This window comes from Lepisma saccharinum, chromosome 12 (genome assembly GCF_977018435.1).
Source record: "Lepisma saccharinum chromosome 12, izLepSacc3.1, whole genome shotgun sequence".
Taxonomy (NCBI): Eukaryota; Metazoa; Arthropoda; class Insecta; order Zygentoma; family Lepismatidae; genus Lepisma; species Lepisma saccharinum.
In genome coordinates, this window is record NC_139240.1 from 65,189,635 (window position 1) to 65,216,529 (window position 26,895).

Genomic DNA, 26,895 nt, shown 5'->3' on the forward strand with positions numbered 1-26,895 from the left:
CTAAATGCATTCTGCTAAGGTTCCGATTTACTTCTACGTTCATTCCCACTAGTCTGCGATACTTACTGTCGCTTGTCAACAGAGAGTAGCTTGTCCATGAGAAATGTGCATGCTTGGGTAAGGTAATTTTCAAGTTTCTTTTTCAAATCCAAACAATGCTCATTACTTTAAAGAAGGTTCAAATTTCGTGTGACAATAATTTCCAAAATTCTACGATAATTAGTATTTCTGCTTGGTGAATTTGAAAAAAATCATAAAACAATCTGAACCGTTACAGTAATAATTACACACAAGTTTCAAGTTGCAAACAGTATAGAATAGAAAGTTATTTATTTCTGAGCAATATGCTTTCAGACAACTTAATTTAGAAGGAAAATACTAAAAGGTAAAGTGCTCCCCTGTGCATAGCACCACGCCATGAAGGAAAATACTGCATATGCATTTAATGGATGATATTCGGCAAACTGCCCCCACAATTCATTGCTTGAAAATATGCCCGCTGCCATGATTCCGGCAAACTTTTCGGAACATGTTGAAAACCTGTTTGATAAGTATTGCGCTCATAGCTTTTGTGGCAGTGATTCAAGGTACAAATATAACAATTACATGTCAAATGTAGTCTTTCACATTTTGCTAAGACTCGTAACAATGACCAGAGTATCTAAAAGGATGCTATTTGCCACAAAACAACGTTGTGTAAAAGCTACGTAACATATGAAAAAAATACAGGACTATGGAGTCTGTTTTTCATGGAATCAATCGGCCCTATCTGATAGTGCAGTGGCTAATGCTGCCCCCTTGTAATCGAAGGATGTAAAATTCAATTCCCGCTGGAAGGAATCTAAGAAAAATAATTAAAAATATATATTTTTTAAGTGAATTAAAAGCAAACCTTGTCTTGTGAAAATGATAATTTATAGACATGTTCCGAAGTACAAAATTGTGTACTATATTTTTTAAGGCCGTAACGTATCATTGTCACTTTTCCTATGTGTATTGAGACAGGCATAGAAGATATGCTGAAAAGTGTATACAAATATACGTATAATGCGAACGGATCTGCTGATTGATAAGCAGTATTTTAAATTTTCTGTGAACATTATTAGAGATCATACAGCAAACACATATTGCAAAGAATGGGGATGTAAAGAGTAACACAAAAGTCATATGACGCTAGCCATAAACACAGTACTTGCCTTTCAAATACGATTCATATTTCACCCCGCATTGGAAAAATCACGCCATCTTAACCACCGAAGAAACTGTATGAAGGTATGACGTTCTCTCACAATTAATACATAAAAATTGGCACACCCATATACAACACATTAATTTACCAAAAGGAGACTTCATTTGAAAATATACAATTAAAAATGTTAAAAACATGAGGTCATTTTCATGCACGTAGCATTTGCTTCACTTCACGTTTGCTGTGGTGTGCCAGACCACGCTGTGTTGGCCAGATTTCCCATCATGCTCTGCGCTGCTGATGTCGCATTGAATATCATCCACTGACATTGCTAAAACTGCAACAGCTCAAAAGGTGTTAGAAGAAGAGTTTCCATTGTTAAATGTATTAATTCTCCTAATCTTCCCAAATGTAGTATTGCATTATGAAATCCATTCATTTCACTTGTGATGATTTATGCAAACCAATTTAACAGTGTTTGACAATATATAAAAATAATGTGGCTTGTCTTTCAATTGGTTTTAGTGACATTCATGTAAATGCTTCTCTTCATTCTTCCATATCCAATTGCATGAGGCCATGCTCTTAAGTGTGTATATTCCCCATTATTGTGTAACACACAGATATTAATACTATCGCTTACTGTCTCTTGCCAGCTCTGTGGCTGGGCAAATAAAGTGATTGACTTGCAATGTTGCTTCTGGGTTTGGGCCCTGATCTGAATCTGAACATTTTGAGAGTTCCTTCATCTATACATCACTCATTCCTTTGGCTTTATCAGCCAGAAATGACAGAAAAATGGCATAAAGTAACAAAAATTCAAATATGCTCTCTCTGCTTGAAGTATGGTATTTGCTTGATATCTTCCACAAGAATCATGCTAAGTAGTTCTAACTTCAAACAAGTGCTTTTATATCTAGTTTTTCTTCCATTATGGTTGAAATTGCAGTTTCTTTATAGTCCTGTCTTGTTTGTAAGAGAAATTTTGATTTCATCATTGAAGTCGTGACGTAGTTTTCTCATGTTTTTAGGTTTGATTGCTTCCTGAATCTTTCATGATGGATCATAACACTTCAGCTGTCCCGTTGCCTCATTCAGGTCAGGCTCCATACTCGGAAGACCAGTGGAATGAAACAAAGATTAATTTAACCGACGCTCTCTCTGGTGATCTGACGTTTGACAAATTGGAAGAGATGATTGTCAAAGAATGGAAACGTCATGGGAAAGAATATTGTACTCGTTTCATTAATTTTTCTTTGCAAGGAGATTCGTTCGATGGAACTTCTGTAAAGCTCGGCGGGCTGCATGAAGTTTTCAGCGAAATGAACCCTGATGAAGCAGGCAAAGTACTGAAGACAACTATCCCAGCTGTAGCAAAGTTTGCGCTTCAGTTGCCGGAACTCTTTCCTTCAGGAACTCTGAAAACTTTTCCTGAAGACATGTCATCTTGTGTCGTACTTACGCGGCACCAGGTAGCAGTGTTGTTGGCAAATATGTTCTTTTGCACCTGCCGACGGACGGAGTTTAACAAATATGATGTTCATTTTGGTGGCTGGTGCACGCACATCTTTACAGCGTGCGTAGCCTATCTTCGTTGTTTGTTTGATTACTTTGATTATATTTCGAATTGCTCGGATGAAGTTTTGAAGGAAAGGTTGGTTTTCATGCGTAGGTTTCTTTCCGATGACGAGGTACCTTCCTGGGAGGAAAGTCAGGGTTCGATGTGTCGTGTAACGTGCGAGACTGAGCTCCGCATTGGGGACACCGAAGGTTTGGTTCAGGTTGATTTTGCAAATAAGGATATTGGCTTCGGAGAGACAGGAACACAGGAAGAGTTACTGTTCGGGATGTCGCCGGAGATGTGTCCGGTCGTTCTGTTCAACAGAACTTTGTCAGAAAAAGAAACGGTTCTTATCATTGGGGCTACGCAAATTGGAAGCTACTCTGGCTACGGGATGGATGTTGAGTACAAGGGACGTTTCTTGGAGGCTTGGGACTGGTGCGCTAGATCTGTTGTTGCGATGGATGCAATTCCATATTTCCCCACTACCACCTTCGTTGAGCAACTTGAGGAAACTAGCTTTTATAGAGAACTAAACAAGGCTTACTGTGCTTTCCGCCCATTGTCTATTTTTGAACAGGGTCTTCTCGAAGTTTGCGAAGTGTCGATTCCAGATATGAACGTTATCGGCACAGGCAATTGGGGATGTGGAGCTTTCTGCGGTGACAAGGAAGTCAAAGTGTTGGTCCAAGTATTGGCTGCTTCGGAGGCAAATAAATCATTAGTTTATCATAGCTTTGGCGCTCAAGAATTTTCACTGAAGGTAGAGAAGCTCGTGTCGTTTTTGCGGGAGAATAACATAACTGTTGGGCGGCTGGTTTCACAGTTGAAGAAATTGAAAAGCACAGCCAAGCCAAGCTCCACTCTGTTTGAATCCTTGGACAGCATTTATTCGGGAGAAGGTGGTGGTGTGTGTGATGGCTGTGTGATTGCTTAGTTTCTTTCCTGATTCTGTCCACATCAATCTCGAACATAGATGTTTATAATATCTAAGGATTTCGTTTTTTTCTTGTAGTGTTTCATGTTTTGTGGTGTTTCATCGGTCATCTAAAATTTCATTTGAATTATATTGATTAACAGTATATCTCTGCACTGCCCGCAGTTCTGTTGGCAACAATTCTAGTTTTTCAACACTAGAGATACCTTGCTACACTGGACAGAGTGATAGTACCATACTAGAATCAAATAACAGCTTTAGAGTGTATACATTTGTGTATGTGTCTGTTATGAATTTTCTTCCCTCCCACTTTGTTATAATTCCAAAGTATATTTCAACTTGTGCATGTTTAAAACTGCACACAGCTTTCGAACAAGACTTGTGAATTTGTATCATTAGATTATATTGCTGTTCGTGTTAGCAAGGAATACTTAAATATTGACTAACAACAGTATTTTTAATATTGTCATTAACCTACATGTATCTCATTCTTCATATGCATGGACATGTGTTTTATGCAAATGGAAAGACATGGTATTTGTGAGATTCTTTATTTTTATTATTATGTTAAGGTACAATGGTTATTAACACATAAACAATGTATTTTGTAATTGTAAATGTAGAGTACTGTTGAGAACAGCATTGTTATTGTTTTTATTCTCTCTAATAAATCACTATTTTTAACTTCAGAATGTTCATTTTCTAATTGTGAGTAGTGCCCTTCAAACATTTTTTTTTCGTAGTAATTTACTGATACACAGCTGATATATTTCACAGATTTGAAAAGAATGTGTGGTTGTATATTTTTCTTGCAGTTAAATCCATAGGAAATGTATAGACTTCAGTAGTTTCTTCTCAATAAAGTTTAGGTAGAAATTCTCAAAATAATGTCTGAAGTACGTAACATAATCATGGTGTTCCATTAATTAGAACTAGGTAGATAAATTGACATCTCAAAAGTCCTACAGTATAACTGAAAAGAAGTGTGCAAATGGAGGCAGATAGCCTAGTAACTGGGTTTTATTTGTTAAGAAGTGTCAAGAATATGATAATGAGGCCGTCGATGATGAAAATGATGTACATATACAATAACCCCCTTAGTTATGTAAGTCATGCGTTCCGTAAACCTTTACGTAAGTCGAATTTTTAAATTGTTTAAATGTAACTTCATAAGAAACTGCAATATTTATTATTATTATATGTATGTATATAAATATATATTTATATATATATATTATTTACACAGTATTATTTTATAAATTAAACATCATGCAGCTGTATTACTGGGATATATACTATAAAAGTATATAAAATTATATAAGAAAAACTGAAATCACACCTTTCAAATAAAACAAATGTGTTCTGACAGCTGCGTACAGTTATTACATAACTGCGAATTTACGCAAGTCACGGAGTTAATGTACAGCATACTACTTTATCCAGTCGAGCCCCCTGCTGCCCCCAACAGGCTTCTGATCAACGACATCCCAGATTTTTTCACTTGCAAAATATAGCAATCCTGTATTAGAAGCAAGCAGGAGGATGAAGAATAAACTGCCTAGACTTATAGACATAACAAAGTTTCAATATTCGTTTTCTGATGAGAATAATTTATCATTACATACTTTAATAGTTAAAATGAGATTGGCAAAAAAATATTTTTTGCAGGCTGCGTGATTCAGAATTATTCTTACTCCATTTTCCTTGATTGTCACAAACGACTTGGGTTAATTGCCTGGCATAAAAACATCAATCTGTGTCAGTGTTCTTGGAGAATTTTTGATACCATTTGTTGCCTAGCGATCTGATGGAATGGCACTCGATGACATGGATTTAGTCATCTGTACATGAAAACACCCATTTTGCTCCTTGAGAACTGACAGTATATGTGAGGGCAACTATTTTTTTTTCTTTCTTCGCAAAATCGAAACATAGAAATTGTAGATGACTGTGTATGGAAATGAACAATGTACGAATAATACACGTGTGCCAGGGGTTGGTAGGGACGTGCGAAAAAAAAAAAACATTAAAAAATGTTTTGTTCTACATGCATGTATTAGTCGCAAAGCTACATTGGCAGTGGAAAAAAGTCATACCAACTACAATACTTGTGTGTGCTCCGGGGGACTACTTTGATGGTTCATAGGGTGCATCGTGTGTGTCTCTTTTGTTTGGTTCTGTCAATATAGCCTTGTGACTAATACACGCATGTAGAATGAAACTTGGCACTTTTTTTACCAACCCTTGCTACGTATGACCTGTATTGTTCGTACATTGTTCTGTTCCACACGGTGTCCTCTTTCAATTGTACATTTTGAATTTTTGTGCTGGTCCTGCATTCTTGCAGGAAATAAATAGTTGCTATAAGTTTTACCCCAACCCTCTTATCATTTGGTGATATGGAAATAAATGTTGACCACTTTAAGGTTTTCTGGAACGCAAATATATATATTTTTTCTTTTCAGTCAAGCATTTCTTTTTACTTAATCCTCTTAAGAACTGTTGCATGATTAATAATTGCATTCAGCTAATATGTATTAAGGTCAGCAACAGCCACCAGAGAATTTGTGTGCTTACGTATGCAATATAAAAAAGATACTAAATATTTGTCATAAAGATGATGCCATTGGTTACTTTTTCTGCGACAACTTCAATCTGAGAGCCGGAGCCTGTGGCCAAGTGGTTAGCACATCGCGCTGCAACACCAAGGGTCCCGGGTTCGAATCCTGCTCAGGCTTGGTTGTTTGTGAATGTCCATTCATCAATTTCATCACTCATCCCCATCTTCGCAAATTAGCCAAGAGGCACAAAGCGTGAAGTAAAATAAACTAAATCAACTTCCATCTGAGATATATTCACAACTTTTTCAGAATGATAAAATGCTAATTTATGTGGCTTATCTATTCATGTTTGATACCTTAGTTTTATAAATTTGATTCTAGCTAAAGCAAAATCTTACAACTATACAAATTATGATCTCAAGATTTATTCATGTATGCATATATCTACCAGGAATAATCATTATTATTATTATTACATTTTTTTTTAATACTGCTCTTGTTGTTGGTGAAAGTCATCAGTACTTTCTTCTTCTATGGAATTTCTGAGCAAGTTATCTGGTTATTCAAGGAACACATCTAGATGTTCAAAGTGCCTGGATATTCATTGTTCAGATATTCTACTGCTGTGGTAATTCAAGTAATGAAAATTCATAGGCATATATATGCAGTTTGGATATTGTCATGTTGTTTATCTGAGTATTTTATTTGATACCGGTGGTCCTGGGTCAAATCCCAGCCTGGGCATGAGTGTTCTTTGTAAATGTTCCTCCATCAATTTTGTCATATCGTCACTCATCCTCATATCCGCGATTAGCCAAGAAGTTGCAAAAAAGCAAAGTAAATTAAATGCAAGCAATCAATCTGAATCTTTGTCATTTGAATTATCCAGATCCCTTGGTCATTCTAGAAATAGATATGCTGATTGTTGTTATCCAAATTATCCATATACTTGATAGTAAATTTGGATCCTTGCACTTGGATATTCAGGTTTCCATGAAATTAATTTGCTTCAGTGGATTATCTATATACCCATTAGTCAATTATCTGGATGTACCTCAGAAACATTGGCAGTTAACTGAATTATTTGAATCTGGATCAGTCGATAGTGAAAATCTAGAATATTTGAGGACACATTATCTTGAGATGAGTTTGGTTTCTGTAAAATTTTCTCAAGAGCTCCAGATTTATGTATGTAGAAAACTTATTTATTTCACTATAAATATCTGAAATCCGGATATCGCGGTGGTCTGGTCAATAGGGCATCTGACTGCCACACAGGAGACCCAGGTTCGATTCCTGGTATGGGTGATCTAAGTTTGGAATTTTTCTGACCTTGTCCCCACATAAAGCAGCTCTGGGACTCACCCAGGCTCAAATCAATGGGTACCTTGGGGAAGGAGGGAGTAAAGGTGACAGGAGCATGGTGCTAATTACATCACCTCTAATATGGCCGAGATCGAAAATGTGTGGGGCCCTACCCCCCACATTCCCAAAATGTGTGCTTTTATGGCATGTTGGTATATGCACGGGGAACTTTACCTTACGTAAATATCTGAAATCAACGAAAGAGTTTCATGGATTAAGAAAGTTACAATAAATAGCTGTAATGTGAACAGGCGGAACATTCCCCTCCACTCCCTGGAACTGGTAATGCATATTTCTTTGCTTTGCTATCCACATTTGCTGTTGAGTGTACAGTGTTCGCCCATTACATAGGGAGAATCAGATCTGGTACAGGTTCTTAAGAAACCAGATATCCTAGGCAGTTTTGAGACCAAAGTGACGAGAGTACTTGCAGTCTGGGGGAAAAAAATACTATGCATGCATCCTCAATGCACAAAGGTGACACGTCACTTTGGTACCAAGGAGTTGCATTTATTTCAGTGGTTCATTTCCAAGTTACACTTGTTGCATGTCATAGTGGTCTGAAAGCTGCCTTGGCAGTGAATTACTTCGGCTGTTCAATAAAGAATGGCCGTAATTTTTTTATTCGCATACTTTTTCATGCTAAGATTTAATTTTATGTTATATTGTTAGCTTAATGTGCATGGTACTAGTTTTATTGCTTTGACTTGAGCTGTATTCCTGAAGGTTGGGAAATGTTCAGTTCTGCGGTTCTGCTTACGACAATAATAATGGATATAACCTGCAATGAACAATATACTGTGTTGACATTTTGCTTTTGTCTCAGCTGAGGTCTATAATATATTATATTATGATTTAAAAAAATAGGAATTTTCAAATAGGAAAGATTTAATATTATATCCAATTCATGCCCCCTAGTAAAATACAATAACTGTCCCAATCCTTAAATATAGTGGGATAATAACATTAAAGATTGATGGAAAAATTAGCTACAGCATAGTTCGAAGGTGGTTTAAAATATTTTAAGATGGAAGATAATAAAATTCATAGGATGTCTGGTCGTCACTCTTATGGAAGAAAACATCAAATGATTGCTCTCATTGTAAGAGAATGTCATCAAATATTGTTAAGATACTATAAGAAATACTTAAAATTTCATTGTATGCCACCCACACGTTGGTAACAGAAAAATTACACATGAGACATGTTTGTGCACATTGGGTGGATAACGCACAATAGTGCACAGCTGCACATAGCAAATATTGTTTCTGATTATCTCCCAAGAAACAATGTGAAGTGTACGTAGACATTTTCAGCAAAAAATTAATGCTCAACCAGGACTTGAACCCGGGTCTCGCATACCGTGCCATTGCAATAACCACTGAGCTACCGAGCCAGCCTGGCCTCAACTGTGTGAGTGTGCCTAATCTTCAATAATGTGAAGTTTGTTCCTCATCCTCACTATAGTCTAGACTTAGCTCCATGCAACTGTTTAATTTCCCCCAAGATATTAATTATATACAGGGTGGACCATATTGATGTGACACATTTTAAATGCACATTTCTAGGAATGGAACAAGCATATTTATTTAGCACTATGTGTAATGCATAACAAACATACAGGAGTTATAGTACTGTTTGTCTTTTGAATGTAACATCCCGTTGAAGAGGACATTCTTGGGCTCTCACAGTTATACTGCGGCACAACAAAATTGCTGGAATGGCCTCTATTTAGCTCTGGATATTTCCCTTGAGTTCAGCAATTGTTTGAGTCTAGAGGTGTACACACTTTACTTCAGATAATCCCATGGGAAATATTCTTGTTGAGTCAATCTGTGAGTAGACTTCTTGTGATTTTGCTCAAATGTATTCGCCATGCATTCAATGTTCTCTGCACCACAATATGTTCAAGGTTGTCGAGGCAAAGGTTTTCTGTTTGCATTAGCTGTCTCATGGAAGTTTTGAACAGCAGGCAGGATTACTTCCCGAGATGGTGTTTCATGCTCCTTGAAATGTTTTCGGAATCACCTTTGTGCTGTAATGATGGAGCTTCCTCTAGTGAGGAACGCTTCCACAATCTAAGCAATTTCAACCAAGTCCACAGAGTAATAAAATGAAAAATGAATTATTAACTCCAAAGTACACTGCATTTGAAAAAATTAACTATTCCTACAGTTTGAAATAACAAAATAAAATATGTCCCATCAATCTGTATGTGACATTATGGGGGTGCTTGGGCACAAAGTAGAAAACAACTAACTGTTCACTTCATTTGACGAGTTTGCTGGGATTCTTGTCATCAGGTTAGACTGTAATCAAGTGGTAATAAAGGAAAGCATTCATGGCGTGAGAAAACTAAACACTCAATGGAAAGGATAAGGAAGAATACAGCTTTTTAAATAGAAAACAAGTCACTATCATTTAACATGACATACTTTTGGTTCTACATATGTTTATGTCTCAAGATAATGCCATGTTTATTTTTTCCAGGTATCAATACTACTTGTTTATACTTGCTTTAACTCTCCTGCTCTGTATGTTTACTGTTAATGTGCAAAAGAGTATCAGGCTCATATCTTTAAGAACTGGATGGTTTGTTATATTTGTTCTCCCATCTGACAGTGCATTTGATAAGTCTGAGCACTATTACATTTTTTGTCATTCTGTAAATAGAGAAATCACAAACTTGTGTGTTTCCAGAATTCAACATGGGTGCCTATGTTTTCCAGACTCTTAATTGATTGATTGTTTAGTGGTAATATCATCACCTTGTAATGAAAGAGTCCTGGTTTTGTTACCCATGGGAGGCACACGGTGGTTCGGATCTGACTTTAAACTTTAGCTCCAGTCCCGATTAGCCATACTGTCCATAAAGTGAAATTAAAACACAAATTCAATTAATTAATTTGGTTTATTTTATTTCGCTTTTGAGCCACTTTTGGCTAATCACAAAGATGAAAGTGAGTCATGATCGAGCTCATGATCCCTGGTGCCATTTCGTGATGTGCTAACCACTCCACCATGGAGTTCGGCTTAAGACTCTTCATGCCTTATTTTTTGGCTGATAGTGACTGTGAGGATGAATTTTGATTAAGTTAAAGTGATGAGACTTGCAAAGAAACCTTCTGACCCTCCTGGATGATGTTGTGGTAATACTGTTACCTTGTAACAGGGGCGCCGACTTGTCAAAATTATTGGGGGGGGGGGCTCTGATCACTGAAATAAATTAAGTTTTTTAAGTTTTGGCCTCAGAGTTCGGAATCTCATAAAAGCCCATGAATTCCTCAAAAATATCAAAATTTTTATTTACAGTTCTAATGCAGAATATTAATTGTCCACGGATGGATATGTCACAAGTTTCGTCAAGTATAATAGCAAAATATTCCAGACTTTTAATATCTGCTACCACGGAGCGCAAAACAGATCTCCCTAATATATCAATGATCTCGTTCTGAATGTCATGTTAGAGCCATTTGTACCTCAAACGTCCCATCCACTACCCTAGTTCATGCACATCGTCTTTTGAATCTCTTTTTACTAAAAATTTTAACAATACTCATAATTACATACTTAGGATATAGTAATAAGTCATGTGTTTTGCTGTCTCCGGTCATAGACCACCCCAAAGTTGATAGTTTAGTGGTCTCAGCCCCCCAAATTGATGGTCTAGAACAGTGGTTTCCAACTTCAAAAGGTCCGAGGGCCAAAATTATATCCAGCAGTTGATTGGCGGGCCGCAATTTTTTTTGGGGGGGAGGATTAAAAATTATAAGTACTGAACTTAAAATGTAGGACTCTCGCATGACCTAATTTTTTCTAAAATGAAGCAATAAAAACAATGGAATCACAAATCAAAATTGTATAAATACAATTTATTTCACCAAAACCCAATACTTATGGATGAATTGAGAGAAATGAAAAACACACAATACAAATAAGAATCCTTCATACTAAGTGTTCAATGTGAAAATTGAGGCCGATCTGCTTCTTTTATTAAAGTTGAAATGTCCACTTCAATTTCTGTATTTGAAAGCCTCAGAAGGTAAAGCAGTCGGCTTCTGTAGTGGTTCTTGATGAACTTCATTGAAGAAGAAACACTTTCACACGTGTATGTGCTACCGAACATCGATGTCATTCTTTGCCCAAAACTACGAAGGTTTTGAAAGCGTTACTTTGAAAGATATTTGAAAAACTCTGGCCCCTTTTCTTGCCTAGTTTGAAGGAACAAACTTGCAAATCACACAATTCAAGTTGGAGAGAAGCTTCTTGTTCTTCGATGTTAACACGAAGAGGATTGCTAAATAGCTGGATGCTGCTTTTAAGTTCTTCAAAATATTTAAATCTGGAGTCAAACATATCTATTACTTCTTTAATATTTGCACTGAATTCAAAAAAGTCCAGTGTTTCTTCATCTTCTGCTAGCCGCCGACAGCGTTATTCCTCTCCCAAGTAACGTTGAAAATCTTCAGTTTATTACGAAACCCATTTATGTTTCCCATTAAATATGACGGGCGAGTTCATTCCGCATAGCGACGGGGTGGAATCTGTAATGCATAGTGTGTGAAGAGTACGTTACGTCACTTTAGATTCTTCTGATGATCATCATTGACTGCAAAATCAATTCTACCTGTGATATTGTCTTTCTTCACAGAGCTTCCGTTCCTTCAGTAAAAATAGACGGATTTTAATAAAAATACATGAAATTAATGTATTTTGCAAACTGGCTTCGCGGGCCGCAAAAAAAGACATCGCGGGCCGCATGTGTATTTCAAATGTGTATTTAAAGTTAAGTTCACGTGGCACAATTCAGAGTAAACTTTACAAGAGAAGCAAAATAATACATTAGATCCTCTTAAGCAAAATTATTTGGGGTGGCTCTGCCCCACATTGTTAACATTGGGGGGCTCGAGCCCCCCCAAGTCCCATGGAGTCGGCGCCTATGCCTTGTAATCAAGGGGTGCTGTATTTGATACCTGGTGGGGACACATAGTGGTTCGGATCCCATTTTAAACTGTAGGTCCAGTCCTAATAGCCAATCTGAGTGTAAAGTTGGCTTAAATCAAATATTGAAAAGTGCACCCCATGCAGACCAAGACTCAAATCTCATCCAGGGCCTCCCTGATGGTGCAGCAGTTGTGTCGTCGCCTTGTAATCAAAGGTCCCAGGATCGATACCTGGTGGAGGCACATAGTGGTTCAAATCCAACTTTAAACTGTAGGTCCAGTCCCGATTAGCCTTACTGTGCATAAAGTGGACTTAAAACACCAAATCAATCAATCAAATCTTGATCCTTCAGTGTGATAAATCAGATAGCAATGCTAAGCATTATTTAGATGGGCTATAGTTTATTGTTTTTTTGGTTTTTTTTTGTATTACTTCATGCTGATTTTCTGCAACTTTTTTTGTAATCGCAACAGTGGGGATGAATGGAGATTGGATGAAATTGATGTTGATGAGTTTGTGACCTCCATGCTGGAATGGTAGCACTGTATATGATGTCAGGGGTTCCAGATGTTCTTTGTGAGTGTGTCCATCATATCATCACTCTTTCTCATCATCTCAGTTAGACCAAAGTGGAAAAAAGGAAACACTAAATAATAATATTAAATTGACACCTTCAAAAGAAATGCCTATTTCCACACTATGACTCAAACTTGAGACAGTTGGTAGCAAGATCTTCTTTTTGCTTATGGGATACATTAACCCTTTATACTACTATTCTCTTCCATTTCAAGGCTCATCTGGACCGTTGGTCAATGCTTTTCCTCTCCTTTCGAAAACCCACTATGATATTCCAAAACCTGAAACATTATGTGTGCCTACAGGGTGGCCACTCACCTTGAATTCCGGGAATTATGCATGAATTATTGGCTCTGGGAATTATGCGTGAATTCTATGTGAATTTTTCTCTGTAGACGTGAAAAATTGCAACTTTTATTAATCCAAATGAATTCATAAATTTACAAATGTTCCGAGGCAAGTGTTTCACAGTTTAACTCTTATGTTTATTGAGGAAAGGAAAAGGAAGCTGTGTGGAAAATAAAACAGAATTCTCTCAATCCTTTTACTTTGTTGGTGTCCTCTGCAGAACAATCTATCTGACAGAGGGAAGATATATCTTGAATTTGATTAGGTAAATTTGAGTTTGAAATCCTTATACAATTAAGTTTTTCGTAATTAATATATTCCATGGCTTGTGTTTGTAGATGTATTTCTAGTCTGAGTTTGTGAAATGGCAAATGTAAACTCTGCATCTTAAATTGAATATTTCAAATAGGGTATGTATTTAAAATTTTAATTGAATTGAATATTTGGATACATTGGAATCACACAAACCTTTATATTGGTTATGTATTTATGTGGGGGGAGGGGCCTGGTGAGAGGTGGTAATACGTAAGGTTGAAATAGGGAAAGCATCTGCTTGTACGCTTGATTTTTTTTGGAAAGTTCGCCTTGAAAACCGGGAATTATACTTGAATTTTTTCATGTCCCTAGAGTGGCCATCCTGGTTTAGAATTTCTTCTAGAGCATTCACGTGAATCTTCATGCGGTTTGCTTTCACTGTTGTCTAGATACTACACTGCTCTCCATAAATTAAGCAACAAATGGTGACCTCTTCCGTGCATGCGCGTCTTCGACTCCAATACCTGGTATGCCAGAAATCTGTGCAAGGGCACGATGATCGCACTTTATGACTCACCTGTTTTACCTAACGCATTCGTTGCTTTCTTTCAGCGTGCCCACCACTCTTCTTCTCTTTTCTCCAACTGTTTTCTCTTTTACCTCACATTTTCTTGTTGTTGCTTAATTTCTGGAGGGCAGTGTATTTATAGTTTTGTTGACTTATGTAGCCACAGAAGTATTGAGAATATCTAGGCAACAAGAAAACCAAACCACATGAAGATTCATGTCAGTGCTCTAGAAGAAATTCTAAGTGTTTGTAATTTTTAGATTTTGAAATATTGTAGTGGTTTTTTGAAACAAGGAAATTTCAAAATCCACTGTACAGGGTGTACCAAAAGTACCATTACCCCCTCTTTGAATGGTAGACAAACCTGCAAAATGTTATTTTAACAGCATGCGTATGATGAGAGGATGGTATACCATTAAATCAGACCAATGACCACTATTTACTCCAGAGGATCTGTGTGCACACCGCAATTTTCATGGCACAGTATTATTTGTCTCCAGGTGCGATGTGAAATCCTCCGTAACGTAAGATGTCAGATCTGGATTTCAGGGGTTCAGAGACAAACGGATTGGACAAGGATTGCCAAATTTACCAGCACCTTTAAAATGGTCACCCCGAAGTCCAAATCTGACATCTTGTGACAATGCGCTATGGAGGCACATCAAACAGAAAGTTGCCCATAATCGTTATCTGACAACTGTGGAACTTCAAGAAGCTGTTCGCAGTGCGTTTGATTCCTTCACGCCAGCCAAGTTACGGAGGATTTCACATGCCACCTGGAGGCGAATAATACTGTGCCATGAAAATGGAGGTGTGCACGCAGAGTAAATCGAGGCCAGCATGGTGGCTATTAGTCCGATTTAATGGTATACCATCCTTTCATCATACACATGCTGTTAAAATAACATTTTGCAGGTTTGTCTACAATTCAAAGCGGGGGTAATGGGACTTTTGGTACAACCTGTACTTAAGGAAATACCCACAGTTCAATATTCTCTGAGAACACATTAAACCCTGACAGACTGTTTGAGAAGAGTAATTTGTGGGTTTATCTTTATGCACCGTGAATATATACAGTAGCCTTGCGCTAGATAAGAAATGTAAACATAAATATGTTGCGTGATCTCTGAGTTGACTGTTGATTGTTTTCTTCCAGATCACCATGAAACAACAGGAAGTCAGTTTATCTGGAACGTCAACATGAAGAACATGCATTTTTTATGGATCTTGGTTTGAGTGAATGTGTGTGTTCCGTGTGCAGTATGTTTTCATTTTACATTTACACAAACATTCCTGACTTTATATGCTATTTTTCTAGTAGAGATTATTTGGATTATTTTTGACACGAGGATGGTTCCTGGCGACAAAAAGGTTTCCCTTATTTCAGTTTTTGTTTCGGCACAATCCTTCCGTTCACTTTAGAATCCCCCTGTATGACATATCGCATCAAGTTATTGACAACCAAAGCAAGGAAACTTACATTAACCGTACTTATCGAAAAAGCATTATCATGTTTCGGACAAAAGTTCGCATTCACACGTGTAAGATAATTTTGTTGACGTCGCTAGTATGGTTCCTCGTAGATGTAATGGTGCTCATGTATTATACGGACTGTATAGGGGGCTCGGGGTGGGGCTGCTCGGAAAGACAAGTGGGGAAAGGGACGGCTCCCGAAGAAGAAAAGATAGACGGAAAGTCTAAAGATCGTGATGCAGCGAATGTACAACTAAAGGACAGAGAAAAAAGGAGCGAGCTAGCTGGTGTGAACTCGACATATCATTCCTCGGAACTTCAACGGTGGGAACGGGCTCCTGTCGTGAAGGAACACACCGGGCTCCCGGGGGAGTTGGGGCAAGCTGTTCGCATTCCGGCTGACCAGGAAGGACTCATGAAGGAGAAGTTCAAGTTAAATCAGTTCAACCTTTTGGCGAGCGACATGATTTCACTGAACAGGTCCTTGATGGACGTGAGACTTCAAGGGTAAGTGTGCTCTTTAATGCTTCCTATCAATTTTTATACTTTCAACTTCACGTTGAGTGAATTTTTATAAATTTCAGAGAATAGGAAAAGAGTTGATGCTTATTGTAAGATTCTTGTTAACATGAAATGGTCAGAACTTATCTTAGCATTTATGTACATGTTAGCTAAATATACTGTATAGAATATAAAAGGCTTGAGTACCTACAACTGCTGGTATATTTTGAACTCTTCTTACCCCTTAAAGCCACGATTTTTAATGTCTGTATAATCTTTTATGGGTGTGTGTATAGGAGTTTTCTAAAAGTCTTCCCACATTTAAATTCACTATAGCTTTGTAACCAACAGAGATATTTTAGTAAATAAAGTTTTTACTGCACAGAGGTCTTTAAAGTTTTTCCTGCCAACACTGTGCATTGAGAGGATCACATGACTGCGAGCTATCAGGTTATTTCAAGATGGTGTTGATTCAGGCCTGGAAATGACCCACATCATGGCCTGCAAGCTTGCCAGGCCTGGCTTGCTGCTACTTTTGGCCATGAAGATAAGTCAAGACACAAGTGTACGCAGAAGAGCCAAAAGATCTGGATGACATCAAAGCAAAGACATCTGCAGTTGTCACGGGGCATTTCGGATTCAGGATGAGATTGCAGGAATGCATCGATATGGATGGTACCCAGTTGGAGGTGTGGCGATGAGGATGACAGATAGAACTTTAGAAGACTGCTGTGAAGTACAAATTTTATTTGATTGAAATATCTGTGTTCGTTTCAAAGTTATAGTGAATTTAAATGTGGGAAAGACACAAAGAACCCTATATTTCTGTGTCGTAACCATTATTATAGCCTGTGTATTTTATTGCGGAATGATGCAGTGAAGTTCATTAATAGCAGCATGCAAATAGATCTCAAGAAGTTGGCTTTGTTGATTTGATTCTTTCAATACACATATTACTTTTCAGGTGCAGAGGCAAGCGGTACCCATCTCTCTTGCCTACTACTTCCATTGTGATAGTGTTCCACAACGAAGCGTGGTCAACACTTCTCCGTACCATCTGGAGTGCAATCAACAGATCTCCACGCCCACTCTTGAAGGAGATAATCCTTGTGGACGATGCAAGCGAAAGAGGTAAATGATTTTGGTTTCCATTTTAAGCACTGTTGAAATGTGCTTTGCTTGAAATTTCTGAAAAAGGAAAATAGTGCTCTGTTCTAATGAGTAGCTTAGTGTTCATGTGTTAGTTCTTGGACCCCTTAGGATATATCCCAAACTGTATATAACGTATTGGCTTCTTGCATGGAATTTTGCCCAAAAAAAACAACCTTTTGTATTCAATCAAGTTTGTTTATGTATTCTAGTATACACAGTACATTGCCACTAATTCATCACAGTTATATATTGCGGCCTCCCAGATGGCATAGTGGTATCTTTGTCACCTTGTAATGAAGGAGTCCTGGGTTTGATACTCAGTGGAAACACAAAGTTGTTTGGATTCCACTTTAAACTTTAGGTCCATTGCATTGTGTTGCTAGGTGTGGTTTGCATTCTTTGGGTGGGTGAAAGGGGGTCGAGAGGGGAAAACTGTTTTTTTTTTTCTTTTTGTGGTCTGGGATTAATTGGAAATAACTATTAAATTATGAAAAACTAAATATGCTGACCAAGGCAGTAATTTATTTTATTAAAAATATAAACTAAAACTTAACGTTTCAACCTTCTAGCAAGGTCTTCATCAGACTCTGTATCAAGTACAAAAGTAACAAGATATACAAAAAGGGCATTATATATACACAAACATTACTTTCTCCAGACTATTAGAAAGTTGTTAGGAACTTTCTAGCAGGTGGCTTTCACTTTCCAACTGTACTCTCACCTAAGAGGCAAAACATAATTACTTTCATATAGAATGTGAACAGATATTCATATAGAATATCTCACGTTCTTTTTCCTTCATTTTTCTCCCTTCTCCTCTCCTCTTTCTCTCTTGTCCTTTCCACTCTTTCTAACACCTTCTTCCATTCTTTGTTTAACTTCAGTCCCCCATTCCAGTTCATTATGTCTTCTTCACCTTTCTTCTCTATTTCCTTGGATTCCTTCCATTTTCTTATTAGCATTCTCTTCTCCCTTCCTATCTGCTTAGCCTCATCCCACTCTGTCATGTCCTGTTTCTCTCGTGTGTTTAAATATTGCATTTCTCTCTCTCTTAAGTCGTACATCATCCCTATGTTGTTTCAACCTGTCTCATAATCATGGAAACAAGGCTTAATGGTGTTATTATTAAATTAGCAACATGAAAACACGAAATTTCTTGTACACAATATCTACATTACTTCCAAAAATATCAGTACATAAATCTTATTTTCAGAATCACCCTGGCATGTACAGTCACGGACATTCCTGGGTTGTAACAGTCTCGTTGGCTTTCAATGATATCATTCCAATCCAGAAGTGTCAGTGACTGTACATATTTCTCATATCAACTAAACTGAAAGTCTCGTACTGTTTTTCTTTCTTTGTAGATTACTTGGGCAGACAATTGGAAGAGTACACAGCCAAACTGCCAGTTCCAGTCCACGTGTTCCGAACAGAAAAGCGTTCCGGTCTAATCAGGGCCAGGCTGTTGGGAGCTAAGCACGTGAAGGGCCAAGTGATCACCTTCTTGGATGCCCACTGCGAGTGTACCGAAGGGTGGCTCGAGCCTATGCTGGCAAGGATTGTTGAGAACAGGTAGGGATTATGGCAAAACTACAGTGGAAGTTGGACAAAGCATAGGCTGGATCAATATGAATTTGTTACCGCTAAAAAAATGTGCTGATACTCAGTCAATATTTTCTGATCCAGTATAAAATTACAAATGTTCCATTAAGATGATAAATTGTTGTTTGACCTTAATAAATACATATTACTGCATTTGGTTTTGCATTTAAAAATAAACTGTCTCTTTAGAAATTTGTAATTATACACTTATATTCATAAATATGCCGATCTCCATGGTGGAGGGGATTTAGCAGTAGTGGATGGCCAAATCTGGGTACAAATTTTATCGGATAATTTTCTATCTGGATATACAGATTATCTGAAATGTCTGGATATCTGCATGTGTGCATTATCCGGACAGTTTTATTGTTTAGTCGTTTCATGGGCTATCCACATATTCTTTTTTTCGTCATGTTCACATTTCACTCTACAGATTTTCTACAAATCTTCCTTCAAATCTGTACTATCCGGATCCGTTAATTATTTGGATATCCATACTATCTAGATATCCAGATATTCATCCATCTGGATATTAGGATTATCCATTGTGTCTGAAACGAATATCGGATAATTTGAAATCTGGATATTTCCGTTATCTGGATTTTGTGACTATCTCTTGTTTGCACAGCATGTTATAAAGCCAAGGGTCCTGAATCCTATCCTGCGTATGGGTGTTCTTTTTGAGTGTCCCACCATCAAATTTTCATTGTGTCATCACTCTACATTTTTACAATTAGCCAAAAGTGAAGTAAAATAAACCAAATCAATCAATGAATATTCATAAAAATATTAAAATGCCAAAATTGTGCTCTAAATTGCAGACAATTTGTGTATATATAACAATCAGTAAAATTCATACAAATTTATCAATAAACCAATATATCGATTAGGGATGGGACCGATTATGCGATACTCTTATCGGTATCGGCCGATATAGGCATATCAGTGTATCGGTAAAATTACCGATTATTTTACCAATCCGATATATCGATAAATGTATGATAATTTAGTGCAAAATTCTGCCATTTTTGTTGTAATTTTTATGAATAATCTCCATGCCCTACTTTCTAAAAAAGTAAATGTCTAAATATGCAAATCCTTTTGCACTGCAGTCACCTTGAAGCATACATATATTAAGCAGGTCAATGAATCTTTCAGGTTCTTCAAGGACCATTTCTAATTTTATATCTGATCGGTATCAGTAAATTTTATATCTGTATCGGCCAAAATTTCATATCGGCCCATCTCTAATATCGATATGGCTAAATCAGATAATACCATAGTGTGTCAATTGTTCTGTTCCAAATATATGTTTTTAACTCTCATCAGCGCTTGTTAACCCCCAAATTCGGACACATTGAAGAAAATGGTTTGCGTCTGTATTATTGAAGATGTCCGTGAACTAATTAGCATGCTGATTGACCAGAAGTAATTTCCGGCACCAAGCTTGCTTGTTTAAGTATTGCATACTATTTAATATTATTTTCATTATGACCTATTGATTGAGTTTAACGTAACTTTGCCTGATTGTGGGCTCATAGCAGTACTGCATTTTAGAATTTTTGTGTCCCTTTTTACTTATTGTGGGAAGCAACAGAGATTTTCTGAAAAATGTACTTTACTAATAGCTAAAAATCAAAGAACATGGACTGTATATGGTGAATAGTTGTTTTATGATTATTTTGTACATCACCGAATCTTTGAAAACCTAACAGCTGTAGAGGGTTGCGTGCATAAAAGGTTGATGGTAGGGTTGAGTCAATAGTGATGCTGATGAATTAATAGGGGTATGCATATTTAGTTTTTGACACTAACCCTTGTATTGTTAATTTTTCATGTTTTTGAAAGGTGTAAGGTGCATTTTGCTGCCATGTCTTATCACGAGACGATGTGAAATGAACTGAGAAATAATGTCGTAAACTCAAAATTTATGGTTTAATTACCGAAGCGACACCTGAGGTCTGAATTATCCTGCCAGTTATGCAAACACGGAAAATTGATAATTCTGCTGTAAATACTTGAGAAGCTAAAATGGACGGACTCCTTCAGACAGGAATAAACTTGATACTCTGATGCCTATTAAATGTGCTGTTAGAAGTGAAATGTTAATTTTGTGTAATAAGTGTAGGTTTTATGTTAAATTTAGGTTTTTATTCACCATTTTAACACCAAAATACCATTTTATGTACTGCTTTTGATCCCAAAATGTACCAAGTTTTTGTACCGAAATCTTGAACTGTTATTCAGCATAAATATGTGGCTATCTATATCTATTAATGCCTTTGGTCGATGTCAGTGAAGCAATTTTTGAAAAATTCTCCCCGTTTTGAAAACTGCTATGATGTTTCAAAATCTGAAAAGTTACATCTGCTTAGAATTCCTTCTTCACATGAATCTTCTTGTTTTCGCATTAGTTTAATAGGCTTACATAGTCACATGTAAACATAGTTAGGAACACTATAATGGACAAATTGGATTAACATTTCTTCATGGGAGACTTGTCTACATATGGTGTGTGCTTTATAAATGTGAGCTAATGAGAAGTATTTCTTTTACAGGAAAACAGTTGTGTGCCCAATTATTGATGTGATATCAGATGAAACTTTTGAATATATCACTGCATCTGATATGACATGGGGAGGGTTCAACTGGAAACTCAACTTCAGATGGTAAGAATTTTTCTTTCTTTATTTAATTCCATCATTTGTTTTGTGTGTGGCTTGTGTGTGTGAATCTATGATTGATAAAATCGCCCATTGCATTTTGATGCAGTGATCGCTTGTTTTTAGTCATCAAAGTTTGTATGAAGTTCATAATCATAATTAATTTCTTGCATGTGAAATGTTACTAATGACTAAAAAATATAATATTCAGTTTAATATGAATTGAAATTACAAAATATATATGTTAAGAGGATATGTACTGATTGGCAGGCATCCCAGATGGCATAGCGGTAATACGCTTGCCTTGTAATCAAGTGGTCCTGGGCCGTGATTTGAATTAAACTTTGAATTGTGGGTTCAGTCCTAATTAAACTATCTGAGCGTAAAGTGATCTTAAAATTAAATTTTGTATGATGATATTTAACCATGAATAATATCCTAACTTTCATGGACACATTTTTATGAATATTTTATTCATTTCCAACACATACAACATAATTACTTATTGTATAAGTAAGAAGCTTTGGCTAAAATATCATACTCTTTATTTTATATTTTTCTAATCTTAACATCATTTCATATGAAAAAAGACTGTATTGGTTATTTTATTACAATATTTTATATGCACATCATTTTATTGTAACTTTATTACTAGGGTTCGAAAGTTGATGACCTAAAAAATCTTTAAAAGTAACGTATAGAATAACCTTAAAATTATTAAACAATGGCCTAAAAATTTTATTAAACAAGCTAAAAAAAATGTTGCTATTAAAATTAAAGATTGCTTCTTTCATAAATTACTGAAGCAAAGACGGGGGGACGGGCAATTAAATGTTAATGTAGTTTTCTATATATTTATTTCAATGTTACGTACAATACACCACAAGGTTTTTGTGTATAAGCCAATCACTTCCATTCAGACTGGGCCTTGCATAATACAGTAGTGGACCAGCATATGAAAATATAGTTGTTTCTCATGAATTGGATTATAATTTTTCTTGTTGTGACTAATTTTACTTTAAAATCACAGATTTCAAGTGATAATAGTGACCAGCAAGGGAACTTCAAAGTTGGCTACACCCAAAGTATTTTAAGGGGATGAGGGACAATTTCGCTCCACTTGTGCATTTATTTCAATATCGTCCGAATGGGCAGTGCTACTGAGGAAAAAAAGCTGGCATTCAATAGAGTATGAATTTCTACACATGTTGCAAGTGAAAGTGTTTTTCAAAGTTTATTATTAAGCTAGATACGATGTTTAAAAAATATGATGCATAAGAATTTTCAGAAACCCATGTATCCCTTATGAGGAATCAACTTCAACTTAAAGTTTCGGCTAATCAAATGGAAATTTCGACATTTCCGTCTGTTAATTAACTACTTCAGTCTGTCCTTTTTTCGTTGATATACTTTTTTATGCCATCGGAAGTTTGATATTCTCAAGAGAACAAATAAAATAATATTTCTTGACAAACCTGATGCACATAAAATAGCTCAATTTCACCATAAAGTGAGTAAAAACTTTCAAGGAGCTAGATTTACGAAACTGGATAAAGTGCCTGCTGGGGTAATTTTAGGTGTCAAATGAGTGGGGGTGTGGGTGATGGAGCGGTGTCATAACCTTTAGCTTTAAAGTGATACAATTTATTCTTAGTGTTCACCGTCTAGATCCGGCGGCATCACCCATTGCAATAATGAAGCGATGGTCGTATGAAAACGAAAATAAAGTATTCCCGGATGACAATATTACGTCCCCGTCACGTCAGCCAAGGTGCTATAAAGAAAAAGTAGCTGGGATGTAAGATGGGGTGGGGCAATGCAGCCAATATAACAATATCACGTCACATGCAAAATATATACTTATGACAGAAGTTGTTTATGTAAGCTGGAGCCAGTGGTGGCATCATAGTGGGGCAGGGGCGGGTGCCATGGTTCACAACCACGAAAGAGCCAGATCTGGCTCCAAAAGAGCGAAGCTGGCAACAGTGATCGGCAGCTGATGAACAGAGAAGGACCTAGGGGAAATTGTCCCTCTCCTCCTTAAGTTTGCTGGAGAGAAAATAAATTTGCCACAATTAATTATTTAATCGATTGCAAAAGATTTCAGTAAAAAATTATATTGTTCTTTTGATTAATGACATTGGAATTGATTGTAAAATTGCATATGTGAATAGAAATTATTCTGGTTCAGTGGCATGGCGATATGTTTTTGAAAAGTGTTACCGGCCATCAGACGTTATCATCTCCACCCTACCCCCTCCCCCCCCAAAAAAGAAGATATGTCTTTGATCTAGATTTTTGTTCATTTCGTTCTTATTTTTTCATTCGCTCAGTGATTTAGCCACAATCACTTCTAGAAAGAACCACACATTCGGGTCAGTTTGATGTTTGTACGGTGAGAAGATGACAGAATTCCCCTCTTCCAGCGGTGGAAGAGAAGTCTAGATGTACAGTCACGGACACTTCTGGGTTGTAACAACACCATTGACCTTCAATTAGATTATTACAACCCAGAAGTGTCCATGACTGTACATACTACTGTTGTCAACTTAGTTTTTTGGAGCAAGGTTTGTCCGAATCACGAACTGCATTAAGTACTTATCTTTTCGTCTATTGCGTAAACAATCTCAGTTGTAGTTAAATCTAGTTTTGGCTTTGCTGTCTAGCTCTAGTTGCTTCAGAGAAATAGGTGGGATTTAGCTCTTTCCTGAAAATCCAATGTGACAACACTTGCTGATCCGGTAGGTTGGACCGGCAAGTGGGCCCCTAAACAGGCATAGGAATAACCCCGTAGCACAATTGCCTAAGTATTTCCCCGCTCTTCCCTTGCATTGGAGCCCTTTCCTCTTTTTACCTCTTCAGGGTAGAGGAATGACCTGCCTCTTCTTTTCTGTCGGCTGCAGAAAAAATATACTCTGCAATATACACTCGACTGCAATGCTGTCGGTTAACGTATTAAACAATGTTGTTATTTTATTGAAAGAAACTTTTTAAATTTCTTTATATTTTGCTGTTACCTGCGGTAACACTGGTTACATGCACGCCACGCCTCTGTTCTGGTTCGATATGTACAGGTGTTACTAGTGGACTTGCTAAAAAGATCACATTAGGAAATTTATATATGTAAGTTATGTTTGCAAATGCATTTAAAATTCCCAAAACAACAGGAAATGAGCAAAAATAAACTTTAAAAATGAAAAAAAGTACTGAAAAATGACGTAAAATCCAAAAAGGCTGGAAAATGCAAAAGAAAAACAATATTTTCTCTTTCTAGCTGAAGTGAAATGGATTACTATCAGGTTTAGCATTGTCTTCAAGCCCAAGAAAAAGAAAGATTTCTCATAAACTTCCGAGCCCTAGTCATACACATATGAAGTGTGACACTCGTTGATACACTCTCCTGTATATTTTATAAATATTCAGCAACACCTGTTTGGTTACTTAATTTCAACTTAGTTCTCATAATCTGTCAGTATTCACATTTAAAATCAATATTCACAAATGTTAATAACGAAGGAAAGACCCTTGCTGAATGAAGGATTTGATTCGACAATAAGGTAAGCAAACAGGTTGCACTATATTTTTAATTCAGGTTTGGGGAATAAAAGACGTAAGCAAGTTACTAACTTTTTTTGCGAAACTTGTAGAGGTTCTCTTAATTTTGGTGGTCTCTTCCCAGCAGTGAAGCAACGAGTACCCAAGTGGATAGTGGCAAGAGGCCACCAAAATTGAGTAAGGTTACTCTCAAAGTTTGACGATAAAAGTTAGTAACTTGCTTACATTTAATTATTTTGCAAAGTTGCAAAATTTCTTTGTAGCTTTTTTTATTTAAATCTGCCCACAAGTTGACTTTCCACTGCTGGGGTATTGCAGGTACCGTGTTCCGCAGAGGGAGATGGATCGGAGGGGTGGAGACAGGACTGCACCTTTACGAACTCCCACGATGGCAGGAGGGTTGTTTTCAATAGACAAAGATTACTTTTACGAGTTGGGGGCCTACGACGAAGGCATGGACATTTGGGGAGGTGAAAATTTGGAAATGTCCTTCAGAGTGAGTGCTTATTAACAGTAACATGTACAAGTATGCTTTATTGTTTGTGTGTGTCTGTTTTTGATTGCTATTCATAGATAGACCCAATATTTTTGGTGAATAATTTTAATATTTACAGTTGAACCTGAGTTATGCGTATGTCAAGGTGAAGAGAAAATAATACATAGAACTGAGTTACAAATCAGATTTAGATACCATGTCGTAACTGTGTTTTTATGCTTGTAATAACCGTAGACTACAAGAGAAATAATGGCATATCATTATTAAAATACTGTAATTCTATCTATTTTGAGGAACAAGATGTACGTAATGCAGGTTATTTCTAGCATAAAGTGGTAAATTAACGAACCTAAAAGTTTGATTCTTAAATATACTACATTTGCTGCTTTATTAGTGAACACTTTGACACTCCAATACTACAGTAGACACTATAGTTTTATACTTTTACTACCCAATCTTAAGAAATTGTCTAAAATAGCATTTCTTATACTAGTGACTGTGCAAAGTGTGGTATAAGCGATGCCTAAATCTGCAGCTATTTCAATTTAATTTAATTGGATTAGCATCCACTTCCTGTGTAAATTTTACTTATTGGTCAAGTGTGTAACTTTTTTCTCTTTCTGCTGTACATGACCGACCAGTAGCAACTGAAGACTGTCACTTTTGTAGCTTCGTTACATACAAATCAACTGTATTTTATGAAAATTAGTACGTATAACACCAAATTACTTATAAATGCATTACGTACAAATAAAATGTAGTTAACAAGTTTTTAAATTATATTTATATTTATATATATATATATATACCTGCAGTAATGTACGTATAAAACAGAATTACGCAGAACTGAGTTACGTATAAAGCAGTCTCAACTGTATGTTCCTAATTTCCAGGTGAAAAACATGAAAAAATCCTGGGAAAAGTGTACTAAATTATTATTTCTGCTGTACAGTGATTATACAGTATATAAATTGCTGATATTTTGCAAATTTACATTCAGGTTTGAGTATTCTGTATGTAGTATTGACCTTAAAAATATTTGTAGTAATGTTGAATCCATAAAAAAATTGGCATATTAATTAATTGTAAAAGTATATATTATGATACTTATTATGTTTTGTTCATGTTTCTGGCATGTGGTCTTAC

At 36.5% G+C, this 26,895-nt stretch overlaps 2 protein-coding genes across 4 annotated transcripts in view; both read left to right on the top strand.

Annotated features, from left to right (window-relative positions):
* The window catches only part of LOC145996175 (poly(ADP-ribose) glycohydrolase-like), a 135,146-nt gene extending 130,801 nt beyond the window's left edge, over positions 1–4,345 (top strand). The window contains exon 3 of the mRNA XM_083132528.1: positions 2,221–4,345. Within this exon, the coding sequence (XP_082988654.1) occupies positions 2,245–3,687 (1,443 nt within the window). The 5' untranslated portion in view covers positions 2,221–2,244 and the 3' untranslated portion in view covers positions 3,688–4,345. The remainder of the gene's footprint in view (positions 1–2,220) is intronic.
* The window catches only part of Pgant5 (polypeptide N-acetylgalactosaminyltransferase 5), a 68,119-nt gene that overhangs the window by 17,628 nt on the left and 23,596 nt on the right, over positions 1–26,895 (top strand). For all 3 annotated transcript variants that reach the window (XM_083132524.1, XM_083132523.1, XM_083132525.1), the window contains exons 2-6: positions 15,461–16,284; positions 17,243–17,409; positions 18,798–19,005; positions 21,594–21,704; positions 25,572–25,749. In XM_083132524.1, the coding sequence (XP_082988650.1) occupies positions 15,815–16,284; positions 17,243–17,409; positions 18,798–19,005; positions 21,594–21,704; positions 25,572–25,749 (1,134 nt within the window). In that variant the 5' untranslated portion in view covers positions 15,461–15,814. The remainder of the gene's footprint in view (positions 1–15,460; positions 16,285–17,242; positions 17,410–18,797; positions 19,006–21,593; positions 21,705–25,571; positions 25,750–26,895) is intronic.